The following is an 18914-nucleotide window of genomic DNA, read 5'->3' as shown; positions in this document are numbered from 1 at the left end:
GGATGCACTTGCTGAGAAATGAGCAGCTTAGAGTTATAGAAGTGAGGATCTGATCTGTATGGGGAAACATGGGTCATATCCTCAGCTTATATCAATTAGCACAGGCTCATTTTGCTTAGTGTCCTGTCAGGTATGATTTGGCCGATTATATTTTTTAGAAAACCGAGTTTTAGTCAAAATCTGTTTCTCCTTTTCCTATATAGGGTGATGGGATACAAATATTACTGTATTACTGTAGATGCTGTATGTATTATAGAAGGGAATACGTAATGCTTTCAATTTCTAGTATTAAAAAATTGATCTGTACTCAGGATATTAAAAATATCACACTGGAAGTATTCCCTTTAGTGTCTGTGTTAGCACATTTTAGAATGCGTTTGTTAAAGGGATAGTTTGGAATAGATGCAAATAGAGACTTGCACAACAGAAATTTGTAAATAATAGATGCAAGAAAACATTTGAGGGAACATTCCTAATATTCCGTATTTCAGACAAATAAGCTATTGAGACTATTAAAACATTTGCTAGCATTTTGCACTCTGACTGGGAGCCTTTCTGAAGATTGAATGTTTTGGAGGTTGAATATCCTCTTATCCTTAGCAGGAATCCTTCCAAAACATCTGAGCCTTATTAATAGGTACTGTGGAAAAGTGTCATATGGCAAGTGATGCATGTCATGATTTACTTAAGCACTTTTGAAGGTTAAGGATCCTGTAGTCCAAAACGCTTAGCAATAATAATGGCCAATAGTCTCTCAGGAAGTATAGTAGAGTTTGTTAATCATAAAATAGTTTGCTAATCCAAAGTCAATATGCTTTTCCCTCAGAGAAAGACAACATGAAAACAGTTTTCTAAGTGAATGTAGTCTTTTAGGCAGCAGAGTTCAGCAGATCCATATAACAAGAGCCAAGTTTTCATAAGCACAGAAGTGTGTGCTGTTGTATCCTGACCTATGCTCACGCTTGTTTGCATCCTGCAAAGAAAAAGAGCCACTGCTTACCCCAGGCATTGGGATTGCACCAAAAAGGCTTTTGTGTGAGTGAAGATAACCTGCCATAATCAAAGGGGAAATACAGGAAAAAGTTAAGCAAAAAAAAAAAAGTGACACGTCACTTTGCTGACTCTGTTTGGATTTTCAGACCCTTCCAGCACTGGCCAAATTCTTCCGTTATTAACATGTATTTCTCGTTGGTTCCAGCAGGAGCTGAGAAATCTTACGTATTTCAGTAGGAGTAATGCTAACACCTTATGGAGTATTTATGACTGCTCCAGCTCATGTATCAGGCACAAACGGTAAACAGGAATTTTCAAATAGAAGGGTTTTTCTTTAGTGGAAGGTAAAAACACAGAGAAAGCAGACAATGCTATTTAGTGAAGCAAACCAAAACGTGTCGTTCCCAGCGTAAAACCTAAACTCAGAACCCCAGAGACAATAAAAGGAGGGTTATAGTAATCCACATTATATTATATGCTAGTCTCGATGAAGTATTTATACGTCCCTCATCAGCGAAGAATCTTTAGCATAAATGAACTCAGTGACTCCTTAAAAAGCAAGTGAATTCCCTTCAAGAAATCCAGGAAGGTCTCCTCGGGAAGTGTGCTAGAAAGCAGGAAAACGCATCCATTTTCTTCCCATCTAAAACAAGCACTAAGCCGTTCTTCCATTACCTTTACCTCTCTGCTGCAAGAAATCTGTATTCATGTGACTGGAATCAAACCTGTTGCAGCAGATGAAGACACACTGTCTGGATATCCTTCCCTGAATACAACTGGACTTCTCTGTTGGATTTTTGGTTCAGGTTTTTGGGGGTTTGTTTTAATACCTCCTGAGTTTGGGAGAAGCTGAGTTTTCCTTGTTTATTTTTAGATTTATATTATGTCATTGTTGGAAACTGGTAGTTTAATTTAATTTCTCCCTACATAATGCAGTATCACATCAGGAAATTGAACTGACCAACTCAGTGCAGTAATTAGTGTATTAAATATTGATTTGAGACCTAGTAATGGTACCATTAGTGACTGTACAGGAGGTTTGTTTTATCTTGTGTTAAACTGCATTGCATGTTATGAGAAAATGTGATCTTGCTGTCCTGAGTCACCTCTGAATTTCACATTGCTTGTCAAAGGATAACAAAGTCTTTTAGAACTAAGCCATTTTATTTTATTTATTTTAATTTTATTTTACGTAGTCGATGCTGTCGAAAGTTTTGAATTGGCTTCAGTTCGGTTATTCCTCCTCACTCACAGCAGTTTAACTGAGGGCAGAATCCAAACCATGACAGTGACTCTGTCTATGTTATTTCCATTACGTTCTTATGCTTTTTGTACGCCTTTGAGTGTTACTCCTTTCAGCTGAGGGTAAAAGATGCTGTTAACTCTAATTATTATTAGATTATTTGTATTTATTCCCGAGGCCCATAATGACTTCCCTTTTTTCATGTTCTTGTGCTGTCGCAGCTGGACAGCTGGCTGGTAACTCATCAGTGGAGATGTATCGGCAAGTGCTTTTGTCAGGCTGCCGCTGTGTGGAGCTGGACTGCTGGAAGGGACGAACAGCTGAAGAAGAGCCAGTCATTACACACGGATTCACTATGACAACTGAAATATCCTTCAAGGTACTGCAACGCAGCGCACTGGTGTAGTTGGCTTTAGCTGGGGTGGTTTCATTCATGTAAAATGCATCACAAATACATAGCGAGAATATTACTGCAAAGGTGGAAGCTAAGAGGAATGTGAGGGCAAAAAGGTGTTTTAAGAGGAGATTTCAGAGCACGTGCAGAATCATTGGGAGAGAAGAGTTGCAGTATTTGGACCTCGCACAGGAAGAGGTTCTTGGTGATCGTGGCAGTTGGAGGAAAAGGGATTGTATGGTGTAACAGTCTGTGCCATCTGGGGACTGGGCTCAGTGCCCAGGTCCATGCTCCTGTGCATGTCCCTGCAGCAAATCTCACGAAGGGGGAGAAACAGGGTAGACCACAGTCAGGGCTGAAGGACCAGGTATTGCCATCGCAACTGGTTTTACACAGTGTGAAATGGGTCTGCGGATGGGTCTGGAACAAGAGAATGGGGAGGAAGGACTGGTTTCTGTTACAGCTCCATAGCATGTGGCAGGGAGGAGAGCTGAGATTGAAGGCTGCAAGGATTTGAACAGCAATAAGCAATGTGTCAGTATCCTCTTTGTCTTTTCACTGCCTGGTAAGTGGGAGTGGGAGACAAAAGTGCTGAACTGAGGTAGGAAACAGCAGCTATCATGGAAAGCTCTACAATTTGCAAGCCTTTAAATTCCTATGAGCAGAGAACAGACTACTCGTGCCCAGACACTCATCATTTTATTAACTATTTAAAAAATAAATAACGCGTGTGCAATGTTACCCTTATCCCTGATACTTAGGATTAGATTTGAAGCACTGGAGGATGAAAATGAAAAATTAGTGTCTTTGGAGAGTGTGACGGGATATTTGTGCCATTCAAACCCCTAAACATATCATCTATATCTCTGAATTTTCTCTTCCATTTCCTTTTTTTATAATAAAAGGTAGATACTATACCCTTAGTAATAGCCCTAAATTGCTATCTTTGTGTTATTCTTAAAGATGTTTTTGATCCAAGGTGTTAGAGGAGCAGGATGGAGGTGTTTTCCTATAGTATTAAGATTGGTAGTCAGCACAGCTTATAATGATACATCAGGATATAATTTTTGAAGTGTGAAGAAATAATTCTTGTTCACCTGAGACAAGAACTCACCATGGAAATATGTTTCTAGATTTACCTGTGTGCAAGAAGATGTGGAAAAATACCGTACTGAATTTGGTTATGTTACAGGTGTTAGGTGTGGCTTCTCAACAAGCTACAGCTTTGAAGCATGTTTCCTACCCTTAAAGCATGAGTTGTTGGGGGTTTTTTTGTCTTCTAGTGCCTTCCTTTAAGAAAAAAAAAAAACCAAAACCAAACAATACTGCCACACAGACAAAGCACCAAATTTGATTCTCATCAAAACACTCCTTTCTTTTTTTCCAATTTGTTTTCTCTAACTCTTCACTGATTGTGTTAATCACAGGAAAACATAAAACACAACCTTCTTGCACATTTGTTATTGACTTTCCAGTTGTGTATACATGAAGCCAATTATGTTTATATGTGTAGAGTTTGATTGCTGGAAGTCCTTTAATTAAGGAAGATAGCTCTCAACTCCTTTGGTCATGAGCAGGAATTTAAAACAAAGTTAATCTAATTCTTAAAAGGATCATTAGCCAGAAATGAGGATTATCCCTGGTTATTTAGGTGTTCAACCCTAGGCATTGTGTTTGCAGGAGAGCTATTGGAAGGTATTTTAAATCTACTCAGGAGTATTTGATCTGTCACTCTTCAGGGCAAATATTTTTTTCTCCACACAGAAAAATGTAAAAATGTATCAACTGCTGGTTTCTTTTCAACAGTGAAAGTGTGCTGCTTGGCTGAGGAGGAGCAAAGTGATGGTGAAATAATGTGTCATAAGTGTGTGAATCAATTCAGAGTGATCACTGGGTCTTGAATGCTGAATCATTTATCAGCTCACGCTTTTGGTGTGACCACAGCACACAATACTTCTGTTCAGTCTGTCAGTTTTCGCTGCCTCAGATAGGCTTTCTGAAGTGCAGAGACAGAAGCAATATATACTCCTCATCCTTATGTTGCTGGGGGTTTTGTGGGTTTTTTGTGGTTGGTTGGTTTTTACCTTGCTTCATGACATACAGAAATTGGTGAGGTTTTTCTCAGCTGCAGATTGTGCGCTGCTGCCAGGGTCAGATCTTATAGGGTTATAGGGAACCAACAATATTTTTGATGCCATAACCAGGAATCTGTGCATGTGTACTTTGTAAATACCTTGGAGACCTGTTTCAGGTGAGTCATTCTGCAGCTGGAGTCAAGTATGGAACTTTCCATGTTGTTCCTGTCTGACCACAGAGAATGTGCATTTACATTTGAATGCAATGCAAGAATGAATCACCAGCATACCTGTTTCTCCACTGAACCAATGCCTGAGCTTCTCATTCTCCAATTTCATCTGCGTAATCCTGATTTTACTCTTTCAGGTTATTTTCCCACATATGCTGGATTTCATCCCTTTTTGCAGTTGAGAAGCCAGTTAAAAAGAAATTTATGGATTTACTCCACAGCTTGAGCAGTGTGTAGGAGCAAGAAAGGGCTCAGGACTGCTTTCGGCAGTACCTCTGATATCCAGCCTCAAGTGTTCTTAAGCCTTGTAGGATGCTCCATAACCAAGGGGAGGGTGCAGGTGGGTGGAGACCAAGCCAGTACTGATGATCTGGGTGGAGAGCATCAAGATGGGAGGATTGAATATTTGCAACCTGATTCTTGGCACCACTGCTCCCTTGTAATGGCAAAATTTCCTTAGATGCTTTTGAGAATCCCACCGGTTCTGAATAGCATTAAGGTGGTACCAGCACTTAGTGATTTACTGGAGCTGGAAAGAAAATGTGCAGCGTGAATCACTCCATCGTGCATTCCACCATGGAAGAACCACTGCTGTGAAACTGCAGCTTCATCCAGCCTTCTGCACCATTTACTATTCTTCCAGTAAATGCTGTGCCTTTCTGCTCTCTTTAAAGAATAGAAGTGGTCTTAGTTGAAGCACATGAATGGTTAGTGATATGTGAAGCATTTAAATATTTGTGATTGCAGTTTATTAAATACAGTCATTCACCACCTGTGTGTGCTGAGAGAGCTAGTTTCTCATCTTATAAGAGATACTACAACAATTTGTGCATGAGCTGTGGGGTTTTTTTCTACTTACATGAAGACTGTAAATTTTGTTTGTATCCTAGCTCATATCAGCACATCTTGAGATGGCTTGTGCTTTCCTTCCAGCCCTGGATTCTGCAACCCAACATCAGAAGAATGTAGCAGAAGCTCAGCTTTCATTTTAGGAAGTGAATTTCTTACTGTTATGCTTCTCAATTGAGCCTTTAAAAGTACAGAAAATGAACAAATGGAGTCCTCAGAGGAGGCTTGTTTAAAAATAAATAAATCTTTTGGGTTTTAATTATCCTTATGATTTGGGAGGTAACAGGCTGATGGGTTCTTACCAACTCCAGAGTTTGACAGCAATGCATATGGAAAGTCTTCAGTGTTTTGTAAGTTCTTTTTTCAAAAGATTTGTGTTTCAATAGGGAAACATGAATAATTTGTAACAGTGAGTGCATTACTGTATTGTGCACCCCACTAAAATTAGTGTTATCAAATGATTCCTCTACTAGATTTACAGTTGCCATTTTCCATCAGAGCTGAAAGGAAACTTCTACAGAAGTTTCAGTTTCTGAGCCCTCTGATGATTACTACTACACAGCCAACTGCTTTAACTGAGTAACGTCTGGGGGGTTTTAAATTTTTTTCTTTCTTTTGCCTTAAAGGGTTTTCTCTCATCAAAAAAGAGGGAACTAAAACTTGTGAGTCAGAGTAACTAAGGATTTTATGGATACGTGCTTGTGCTGATGATGTTTAGAAGATAGGCATTTGTCCGAGCATGTTTATTATTATGCAAAATGGTACATGAAAGTCACAGCTTCAGGCATGGAAAAACTTCACACAAAGACCAAGTTTTACATTTAAACTATTGATTTGGGCAGACATAAGTAATTACTTGAGAAATGTGATGCTTGAAGCTCATCAGACGTTTTGGAGATTTGATTACAGTTCAGGTTGAAAGATTTGGTTGCTGCAAAAACACTTCCAGAGCTTTCTGGGATGTTTAGAACGGAAGCTCTGATTTCAGACCTCTTTGGGTCTTTTCTGTCTTCAAAGACCAAAACGCTGTTTCTTTAGAGACATAGATTTGTAACTGTATGTATTTTGATTCTTTAGGAAGTAATAGAAGCTATTGCTGAATGTGCATTTAAGACATCGCCCTTTCCAATCCTCCTTTCCTTTGAAAATCATGTGGATTCGTAAGTAATTACCATGTTTTCCTGTATTATTTTTTTATAAGGTCTAAGCACAGAATTATGTATGCATTTGTGACAGTTTTATTATATGACAGCTCTTACCCCAAAAAAACTTACATCAGCCTAAGTAACCAAGATGATCAGAATGAATCGGGCATGTTCTTAAAAACCTTCCTGAATTAGAACCTTTTGTATGAAAGAGAAAGTTTGAATAATTGTGAGACAAATTGTGTTAACTTTACAGTCTCAGTATGTCCTGCTGGAATGTAGCAGTACTTCATCAAAGGAAAAGAAGCAATATTTCACCTGCTTATGAGGCTATTCTGTGCTATAAGCATATTCTGTTCACAGAATTTGGTCTGTTCTTCATGTGTTAGAAGTAGAGGCCAGAACCATAGACTAGCTAGGATTGCAAAGTAGGTGGTATGGATGGCCAGGAACTGTTCTGTTTCTGCCAAAAAATACCAGTTTGCCTAAGCTGTTTTCTTTTTTTTTTTTTAGTTACAAAGAAAGGACAATTTTTCTGTGTAAGAAAAGAAAAATAAGTGAGAACACTTCTAAATTTGTCTCAGTGATCTATTTTTTTATTATTGGTGTAGTTCTGATTTTTCTCTTTTTAAGTTTGACATTAACTTTGGGTTTGAATAGAGAGACCACATGGTTCAAAGTGGGGTGACATTGACACATAACATGTGCTTTAACTTCAATTGCCTTTTCCCCTTTTGTTTTCTGCTATGAAAACATTTTCAAAAGTTCTGGGGCCAGTTTGGACTGAGAAACTATTTTTTTTAATGTGAAATAAAAAGTAATCTTTGGGGCAGCTGTGAATGATTTAATACAAATCAGAAAAGATGTTGGCACTTTTGCTTCTTGAAGAGGAAAAGGGTGAGGGCTAACTGCTTTTCCATTGTTTTAGGAAGAACATTCTCGTCATAAGGGAAGGAACTGGTAGAAGAAGCTATGTAAGAATGTTTTTAAGAACAGATGTGACAATACTGATCAAAAATGATGTAGGTAGAAAAATTTAAAATCTGAGAGCTGACCTACACTACCTGTATACCTTACAGTATAAGTTCACATTACCTTTTGTGGGCAAATATGTGCTTGCTCTGCACACATTTAAAGGCCACATGGTTATGATTCAAACAGCTACCTGTTAAATCCTGCTTAGTTAGTTCTGTCTTCCTCTGAAAGACCACACAGGTACTGTATTTAATGTCTTTCTCTAATCAGTCCCCTCACTTCTTTCTTTTTGGTGTAAGTTGTATCACTTTGGACTTGCTTATGCTCACCTACTGCTGTAGGTTTTAACTCACAGTGCTTTTCTCAGTGCTTCCAAATGCAATGTCTGGTCTTTAGAAAAGATCTCAACCATCATTCTTCAATGTATTATATTTTCTATTCATTCTTCTGTATTTGTTAAAATATACATTCACTGTGTTGCTATAAGGCAGCGAAAAAGCAACATCTAATTTATTTTAACCAGAAGGGTTACATTTTTCTTCCTTTAAAGTCATTAAGACTTAAATCTTCAACTATTCCAGGGTGATCTGTTCTATTTTAGGAAAGTAAAGAAGTAAAAAAAAATGTATAAAATAAACTCCTGTCAGATGTAAGTTATGTACAAAAGTGGCTTTAAAACTATAAGATGAAACACTGTCAAAATTAAAGGTGGTGTGATACTGCAAGAATGTGTCAAAAAGGGAACAGAGTTACTGCTGTGTTACTCTGATCTTTACAACTTGCCCCACAGAAACCACTGGACCTTTCTCTCCAGACAACTCCGGTCATGGAACAATGAATTATCCCTAAGTGTATTATTTGATGTGCTTTTCCATGCATTGCTATGACATAGGTTTTTAGCAAAGCAAGTCTACAAAAACAATATCAAGTATTTTCTCTTTCTGGGGCTTTATTGCTATTTATTATTTTCTGCTGCAGTAAATCATCAGACTTAATGTGTATGATTTCTAATTTTGCTTTGGCTGAAAATAATTTCTAGTTATTTTACCGAATAGTTGCTAGAGAAATCTGCAATTAGTCATGCCACTCACCTTCACCTAGTTTCTTTGAATGCTCCTTTTGTCTTTTCATTTACTTGGAATTTTTTTTTTCTCCTAGATCTTAAAGATGGACTTTGCTCTAAGTATTAACAAAAAATGCTAGGTGTTTTTATAGAATTGCTGTCAAACAAATCCTATGACATCAATTCCTACTTTTGGGTAACCAAATTTTTCTTCTGATTTTCAAGTTACAAGAGTTGGTAGTCATGTGTGAAATGCTGGTCCCATACCAATCAGTAGAAATTGTGGCATTGGCTTGAACAGAAATATGGTTTTAGCCTGTGTTCTGTATTCATCGCTTTTAAACAGACTGTGATTATCAGAGGTAAATAAGTTTTACATCGCCACTATAGATGTGACAGTGTTAATCACCACTGGACTTAAAATGCAATTTTTCTTCCTGTTGGTTTATGTTGCTGAGAATATTTTTAACACTTTTTGTCCACCTAGGGAACAAATTACTTACTAGCATGTAGTGTTAATCATCTCATTTTGCTTTCTTTCAATGTTTTTCCTAGGACTCCTCTCTAATATCTTTATAGCATGAGAAGAGTTTTCATTTCCTTTACTATAATTCCACTATGTAGTAGTATATTCATTCTTGCCTGTTGTTATACAATAAAAAGTTTAGAAAAAGAGGTGAGCATATAACTTTTAGAATGTATAAAATACTATGTATGCCATCATTTATATTGAAGTCAAAACATGCACGCTGAAAAAAGACAGTACTAAGAAAAGATGTGGTTCTATCAAAAAATAGAAAAGTGCCCTGAAAATGTTGAAAAGACCTCAAGAAGACCTTGACGTTTGAAATTGGGCTTGCGAGAAGATAAGCAATCTGCAAATCTGAAAGCAGACACTCTATAATTAGAAATGCACTGATGACATAGCAAAAAGGTTAAGTGATCCTTGAGCAGTATCCATATAAGATTGCTTCCAAGATTAAATTTAATTACAGTTATCCATATTGCTGGTTTCTTGCTGGAATTGTTATTTCAAATATTAACAGGATTTTTATCACTTTTTCTTGCTACACTTTAAATTATTTTAGACTCTTCTGGGAAGCATCTGTGCCTTTGTCTTATGCAGAAGAAGTATCTCTGCAGAAGTGATAATAATATAATGTTAGGAGTGCAGTAGTGCCAAAGAGATTGACCTTCAAAATAGGCATAATACAAACACAGTAAAACAAAGTACAAGCAATACAGTAATGGTAACGAAAACATTCCTTAATATTCTTTATATTTCCATATCTCCAGGTATCATGTTCCTACTTCATCTTCCCTTGCCCTGGCACATTTTGGGGGCATATGTAATTAGTCTATGTGCTACCTGTCCACGTCTGCACAGTGAAAATCATAAAGCAGATAAAGTCAGCTCTTCTGACTTTAAAAAAATCAATTTTCATTACAATACATGAATGCTGAGAGACTTTCCAGTAACAGTAGATGTGGACCAGGAAATACCTGCTTTTTTGTTCCATAACACAAATGGGGAAATATGTTGATGTAGAAAAGTTGGTATTTCAATCTGTTGCTCTGGTTCATAATTTTGAAAGAAGGGGAAAAAAAAAGAAAGAAACTGATATTCCAACTTTTATAATACTATAATAACAACACATTATCTATACTATTACTAATATTCTGTCTCTTGAAACTGTATATATATTAGAGAGAGAGAGAGAGAACACTCGAAAAATACCACTCAGTTAAATGCTGGTACTCCTAAATATTTTATTATTCCCTCTTAGTAGCTTTTAAGAATATCTGTGTATATAGTCCAGTTCACAAAGACAAGTAATTTTGTAATGTCAAGATTTTCCTACTTTGGCCTTGTCTACCTCTGCAAGATTTTTTTATAGTATTAAATACCATTAGTTTTTCACATACTTTTCCTTTTCCTTCTTTCTGTCTTGGGGATGCAGTGACATTGGAGTTTATACGCTAAACCAAACTAATGTTGCATTACATTTTTCTCTTTTGCAAAAATGAAAGTTCTCACTGTGCTCTCCTTGAGGTAAACATGTAATTAAACACACAAGATCAGAAGAATTTGTTCTAGCTGTGGTGATAGTGTGAAATTTATTAGATGTAACTCTTGCATATTTTTTTCGGATTCCTATCAAGAGTTCTTTTTGGAGTTGATGTGCCCATTTAAAAATGCTGATGTCACATCTAATTACTACGATTTCAATAATTGTGCTCTTTTGATTTAAGGAGATGTCCTTTCAACTTTCTGGGTCCTAAGAGCATGGGTCTATTCAAAATATACACTGGTGGAGAAGACTGAATTCAAATTCACCATAATGACCCCTAGACCTATAGCAAATACCCCGTCTGTTTGCTTGCTGGAGTGAGGTGCCTTCATTTTCCTTGGTAGCTGGTGGTTAGAAATAGCTAATGCACTGTCATAGCCTGATCTATTCTCCCCGTCACCTTCTCCCTTGTGGGTTCTTAGTTCCACTGCCTTGCTTGTCGTCATCTTAATTTTCTATCCTCAGCTAAAAGTGGCTTTTAGCTTTTTTGCAGAATTGACTGCATGTGAAAGAAAGCATTAATGAAATGCTGTAGTGATTTAAACTGCATGCAGCACTTGTGTAGCTTTGTGGAATAATTTAAAGCCTCCTTGCAATATGTTTTGTCAATGACTGAGCTAATGACTGTTCACCCCGTATCTGCTTCAAGGGACATCCAGAATGCTGATCTCAGGGAAATTACATTTTCTGATTCAAATGCCACCCAGCCTTTATCTCAGCTCTGGTTTGGCCTTGCTGACCTCAGGAAGAGCTCCAGTGCCAGGTGCCCAGTTGGTAGCTAATGATGAACGAGATGCAGCAGTTGTTGTACTCTGTTTGCAAGAGAAAAATGAGCAGTCCTTTTTTCCTATATACCTAGCTCTACTTTGTCATGAAAAGTAGCTCCATGGTAACATAACCGCTTATACCATTCATGTATCTTCCATGATATGCAGATCATAATTAACAGTAGTTGAGGAAGTTATATTAAGCAATATAAACCTGTCCTTCAGTTGAGGCTTCTCCACCGAGTATCAAAAAAGGAAACTTTTGAAGATACCTAAGCCTAGATGTTACAGATTTTAAACAGGCATGTATAACAAAAATACACAGTCATCTAAAATTAGAAAGAGAGTGATTATAGCACTGAGCTGCATTTTAAGATTATTTGAGTAATATTTCTGAGCAGTATAGTATCTTCAGTCCTAAAACTCCCATCACTGATATGCAGGAATTATTTCATTCTTTGGTTGCACTTTGGGAAAATTGATTATAAGTAGAGTTCACTGAGGTTCAATTTACTTCTAAAGGATGTCATGAAAACCACTGAAGTAATTTACTATGGTAAAATCTGACACTCTTATCTGATTTTAAATAAAATTTTAAAATATTAAAAAAAGGAATCTGACCATCTACTTAAACCAGCTAAAATGATCATTGAGCAGCTCCACCTAGTAGCTTATTACATCCAGATCCCCACGAAGAAGGTCGTCTTGATATGTTGGTCCCAGTTATATACACATAACATGCGTGCAATATGTAATTATATGCATATAAAATGCAGTTATAATAGCACTTATTACAGCAATTTTCCAAAGTGACATGATACATCTTAGCAGTGGCACAATTACATCTACGCTATGACTTCTGCCAGTGAGGATATGTCAGGGGAAATACTTCTGAGTGAGCTGGCGAGAGCAGTGCAAGCTTTGGGTGCAAACCCAGCCCAGGAGGTCTGCTGATGGGGTCAGTGCTTTGTTGTGGGGTGCAGAGGTGCAGCTGCAGCTCCAGGCAAGGCTGTGGCTGGATGGGCTGTCATGCTGTGCAGGCACAGCACCCACCTCACACGGGCTAACAAATAGCGTGGGAAAGTAGGCTGCATTTTAGCAGAAAATCTGCAGTAAAACTAACTGCATTTTAGAAATCTGCAGTAAAACTAGCTGCTTCTCTACCTGTGCTTATAACTGATGCAGCTTTGCTGGTTTTGAGACCCAAGTAATGTCTTCTGCCCCTTCTTCTGTATGGCTGGGCCTTACAGACATGCTGAGTGGGGTGATAAGCACTCTTAGCTTGGGAAATTTGACAGACACCCCTGCACAGGAGACTGCTTTCTCTGTAACTGTTTTGGGGTTTATGCCTTAGGTAAGGTACAACAAAAAGAGAACGAAATCCAAATGGGGTTGGGGGCGTGTGTGTGTAAGAGGAATGGCAGGCATGTGATAAAGTAACATAAGGAGGAAAATACTTAAACTTTGAATAAAAATGTTGCCTGAAAGAGGCAAATTAACGTAATAGTTATTTCCCTAAAGGTAACAACTGACAGACTCATTTTTTTTATTTTCTACTAAGTGCATGGGAAAATATAACTCAGTGTTAAAAGTTCAGTTTCACTGTTACTCAATTGACTAGTGCCTTTACTTCATGTATGATCCTTTTGATAAGCTCTAGCAGAGGAGTCAGAATAATTGCATGATATATCTAGGTCTCTCTGAAAAATTCACAGCAATTGGATCAGGAAATTATATCTAGTTTAGGGATATTAGATATTTCATTGCTGCTGCTTTCACTATGTAGCATTAGTAGGACTCATTTATTTCTTTCTTTTCCCCCCTTTAGCCCTAAACAACAGGCAAAAATGGCGGAGTACTGCAGATTAATATTTGGAGATGCACTGCTTATGGATCCATTGGAAAAATACCCGGTAATACAGTTTGGTATTTTACAGATCACAAATATCTGTCTGAATTTTTATTTAAGTGTTTCAGTCCTGTGTCATTCTTCATATATGGCCTTTCAAAACAGAGTAAAGGAGGGGATTAAACAATGTGCGTTGGTGGTGATTTAAGCATATAATTTCTGATGCAGAGATCGTTCTGATAGAGTGAATTGTAATCTTCTAAACACAGTTGATTCTCATAGCTGCTATTTTATAATGTAGGCTTTCATATTAGAACTAATACTTATTTTGGTTATTACAGTAGACATTTGATAAAGCATTTTTCTTTTCTTCTTAAGTGTCCTCAGTAGCCCTGTGTCATTTAATGTTGAGGTTACCTTTTGTGCAAAATACATTTCATTTTAACAAGTCTTATAGAGGTTACAAAATCATCTTGTACCATGTGGGCCCTAAGAAACTGCCATAAGCTCATTTCTTTTGTTGTTGTAAAAAATTCTCTTCCTTTTTCTGCAAGCTTGAACCTGGGGTTCCTCTTCCAAGCCCTATGGATTTAATGTACAAAATTCTGGTGAAAAATAAGAAGAAGTCACATAAGTCTGCAGATGGAAGTGCAAAAAAGAAACTCTCGGAGCAAGCTTCCAACACATGCAGTGATACGTCTAGTATGTTTGAACCTTCCTCCCCTGGAGCAGGTATGGATTGAATCTATAAATATATTTCTCCCTAAAACACAAATGCTTAATTACAGCTATAATTCAATATATTTGCATTGCTCTAGCAAGGTAAAGGTACACCAGTGTGGGCCTTACTCAGTAGGAAATGACGCTAAGTGTCATTGATCTAGGAGTCTGTGAAGGTTTGTGGCTGAGGAATCGCTTGTGGAGTGACCTAAAGCTCAGTGATGTGTACTAACATTTCTCTGCACTGCTTAGGAAGTAGAGCGAGCTGCCAACTCCACCACCCTTGGGTGCCTTTTCTCTGTGCCCAAGTCCACTACCAAATATAATTGTTTTCTTTTTTCTGTTGCCTCTGAGATGTGCCTACCATTTGGTGCCCTTTCAGGCTTAACCCATTACACAGGAGAACTGTAGTGGTTCTGCAGTGTCTTAAGATTTAGGGTAGCTGTGAACAAGGTATCTGTTCCTCAGGCCGGCAAGGCTCAACCTGCTGTTGTCTTGCATTAGTTGGGAACACGTCACAGACCTCTATGCAAAGTGCTATATAAGGTGTTCTTCTGTTCCAGAGATGGAAACAGGCAAAAATAATACTGCAAACAAATATTTGTTACCATCAGGAATTACAGGGAACGTAGCCAATGGAATGCAGTGTATTGCATTTAACTTGTTCATTGTTAGCAGAATTTTTAGAATCAGAAATTAAATAGAAAAGTTACTATGATTTAATGCATATATTCTGGTAATGCCTACGGGATCTACAGAGGACCATTGTGAGTGTTGGTATGCAAAAATTAGTAAGAGATGGTCTTTGTCCTGAAAAGCTTAAAACCTAACTAGAAGAGACAGAGAGAAGTGCAGAGAAAAAGATAAAGTAAGGATTTGCTCTAAACCACGGGAGCAGATTAGCAGCAGGACAAACAACAAAATCTGGATATCCTGATTCCCAGCCCAGTGTCTGTTCCCTGCACTAGAATGTCTTCTTCCTATTTAGACTGAAATTTTGGATTGCTAAAAGCATAGACATTTATGCCCCAGTAGTAGAATACTTACAGAGCGAATTGAAAGCTCTACTGGAATATAAGTTCATTAACATTTGCCATTAAAAAACTTCTTTCCATTGTTTGTAATTTTTTCTAAACTCTGATTAATTGAGCTGAAAATTTTCATGCTGGCAGTTTGCCTCAAGTTGAATTAAAAAAAAAATAAAAATCCTGCTGTATTTGTGGATAACATTGTTTATCCTGTTAGAAACAAAGAAAGATTTTTCAACTCTTGTGTTAAGAAACTTTGAAAAGGGCATGCTTTGGAGTAGGACTTGGATTTCAAAGGAAGATTCATCCTGGTCTCAGGAATGATCTAGTACTGTTTTCTTGATTTGCTTTAGACAAATCCCAAGCAACAGAAAAATAAGTGTGTGTATGCCAACTGACTCCTTTCCAACACTTGAAATCAACCCTGGGTTCCTAACTCTACATTTTTGTTACCAGCACGTAGTGAGAACCCAGTGGCGAAGTATATGTTTTTTGCTATATGATTTCTTCTGAGTGCCTCATCTGCATTGACGGTAACAGCTTTGTCTTTCGGGAGCCTCTCTATGAGCTTTTATAGGAAAAGACCTGGGGTGTGAATCTAGATGTTGATGATGATGCAAGGCAGGGGCATCAGTCCCATAATAGGGTGTGTAATTTTACAAATTAACTGTGAATATTATGTCTGTATTACCTATATAACAAACTCTGTTAACTGTAGATTGTGATGATGAACACTTAGAAAATGCTAGAACTGAGATTGCAAAATTGATGTGGTCACTTGGTTCATCTGTGACTGCCAAAGTATATTACTTGTCAGCCGTTGTTTCTCCTTTAGGACCTGTGCCTCTTTTGGAGAATGCAGTTAGTCAATATTTTTTCTCTGTGTCATTCAGTACTTGATCCTACATCTAGCATCCTCATCTTGCAGTGAGTATCTATGGAGCTATCCAGGCTGCATATGAGCACTTGACAAACAGCAGTGAATTTAGCTGAACAATACCTGTGGGAAGTGAAATAATATTAAGCCAATTTTATCTAAGGACAGCCGAGTCTGAGAGAGCTTAAGAACAGTTTAGGGGTGACTGACAAGGAACATCCAGGATCTGATTTTTCAAGAATACTTTGAATTTTTAAGTATGCAGAGCACAGCTCCAGAGATTTCAGCTACAGCTTACAGCTATGAGCATGCAGCATTCCTGTAAATCAGATGCCAGATTTCTGTCTGTGAACATTTTAAAAAAAATAAATTATTCGCCATTTTATAAGACCGCTGTGGTAAGACCCAGCAAAGACCGTGGTTCCATGGGCCAGTGCTCAACAGTCACTATGACGCCCTTCTTTTCACCGCCTCATTCCGTATGTGCCTCTCAATATGGGCAACATGTAATGCTGGAGCCCTGCAAGCATTATGCGCCTCTATATCCCATACAGATTTCTTTCTGGAGCATGAGAAGAGTAGTGCAATTGAAGACTCACTAAAGGAAGCCTAATTCTTAACATTTCTTAACATGAAGTGTTTCAATTCTCCAACCTTAATATAATCTTTACATTTAGCAAGCGGGGCGTATTATTCAAATAACTCTTATCGTATTGTATAACTCCTGTCAGAATTACTGCTGATCTCCAGGAGAAAGTTGTGCTGATTTAGGCTTCTTGAGGTTTTAAATGAGTTTTTTCACAGCAATGAAAAAAATACAGAGATTCGTACTTCAATTGATAGCAGGCTTCACTGTCTTGCACTGCTTGAGGTCTGATTTAAATCCAAATAAACCACTCTTTTGATATGCTTGTAAAACATACCATATGAAAGCTAGGTGGTGGTGATACAGTAGCAATAATTAAAAAAAACAATTCTGAAACGGGCTTTGTGGAGTAGCTTGCAAAATATTCATGAAACTGATGTAAAAAGTAGCTTCAGTAGCATATAATATCTGTCAGTGGAGAAAGCTTTCCCTAAAGGTACAGCAAAGCTGGCAAAGCAGAAAAAGAATTTCTGAGTTAACATTTGTGAGATAGATTGTCATTTTGGTAAACAAGCATCTTAAACCTGGCACGTTTAGCACAATGAACAGACGTAAATAAGATTTTCAAAGAAGTTAGATTACGCTGCAAAAAGAACAGTGGCAGTTCTGCAGGTACATACATTGAACCGAAAGTAGGCCTATAACTGAAAGTGGCCCAAACTTGCTAATTGAACAGTATTTAAATTTTCGGGCAATTTGTTAATTTCTCACTGATAGGTTGACATTTTTGTCAGAGTAGCGGTTACTGCAAGGAAAGAGTTGCAGGAAGGCAGAGAGAGAGGGTAGAATTGACTCCATCATTTCATGATGACTAAATGGAAAACTGGATAAAAAGTTATAGGCTCAGTGTATGTAAATGCATTGGTATCTTGCTGCTGCATGCCAGCTGAGGCCATGGCCCACTGTTACAAAGTAAAATGTTTTAGCAAACTGAATAAAGTTAATTTTTTCCTTTTTAAAAATCAGGAAGTGCTGATGTACAGCTTGGGGGGGGAAGGTGATTTCCCCCACCCCCCCCCCCACCCCCAAGATGCTGGTGGCTACCTGACTGTTAATAGAGCTAACAAGCTGCACCAGCAAATACCACATTTATAACCTATTCTGGCTGTTATTTTAAAGGGGTCTGAGAAAGAAGATTACTAAATTCCTCTGAATTTCAAGCAATGTATAACCTTCCATTTTATTAGGCTCTCAATATATGTCACGCTGCTGAGGCATGGTGAGAATGGATAATATTTAGCACTCTGCTCCCTTGGTAATAGAGAGTTGGCTTGTCATTCCCAGCTCTCCTCTCCTAATCGTCTTCCATTCAGTATTACTGTGTTGAACCCCTCTACCCATCAGTTAGGATTCAGCCTCCCTTGTCCAATTGTTACGTTGCCCAGTGAGCACTTTTATGCCTTCCCCATGCTGCACCACTCACTAGGAGCAGCTCCTTGAAAACATCCTTGAAACTGCCCCATTACACCACTGAGGAGTTTCCTGTGCCTTTCTGCCTGTGAGCAGTTGACAGTATCTGCATTATAACTTACCTTTTCTGGTAGAGAGCAACATCTTTTTATTTCTTGATATTCTTCTGTCTGCCTCTGTCCATGGGCAGGCTCTTGCCTTGTACTTGGAGGGCAAGCCCTTGCAGCAGGGCTCTCTGTTTTCACTGTATTTGTATGCCACATAGTATGGAGAGGTCCTGTTCCTGACCTGGGTTTGTAGTCCCATCTAAATGCAAGTAATAATTGTGCTGTTACAGCTAGTTGTCCCTTAGACAAGCTCACACATACATACTGGACTTGACCTGCTGCACAGCTGCATATGCCAGCCCACATGCTTTTATGAAACATGGTGTCTGTGCCCTCCTGGGAAGGGATAGGAATGATGGCATGGGGCTGATCCCTCCACCGCTGTGGAAGGGTGAGCGTGAAGGCATCCACAGCACAGACATCTCCTCAGTCTGGCCAAGGCTTGCTCTGACTTTGTGTCCCAGCAGTGTA

General features: G+C 38.2%; 1 protein-coding gene across 1 annotated transcript in view; it reads left to right on the top strand.

The window, feature by feature from the left end:
• Positions 1-18914, top strand: part of PLCB1 (phospholipase C beta 1) — a 404497-nt gene that overhangs the window by 291635 nt on the left and 93948 nt on the right. The window contains exons 11-14 of the mRNA XM_059828429.1: positions 2458-2615; positions 6862-6944; positions 13635-13719; positions 14210-14387. Of these exons, the coding sequence (XP_059684412.1) occupies positions 2458-2615; positions 6862-6944; positions 13635-13719; positions 14210-14387 (504 nt within the window). The remainder of the gene's footprint in view (positions 1-2457; positions 2616-6861; positions 6945-13634; positions 13720-14209; positions 14388-18914) is intronic.

This window comes from Gavia stellata, chromosome 23 (assembly GCF_030936135.1).
Source record: "Gavia stellata isolate bGavSte3 chromosome 23, bGavSte3.hap2, whole genome shotgun sequence".
NCBI lineage: Eukaryota > Metazoa > Chordata > Aves > Gaviiformes > Gaviidae > Gavia > Gavia stellata.
This window is presented reverse-complemented; position numbering and strand designations above follow the sequence as displayed.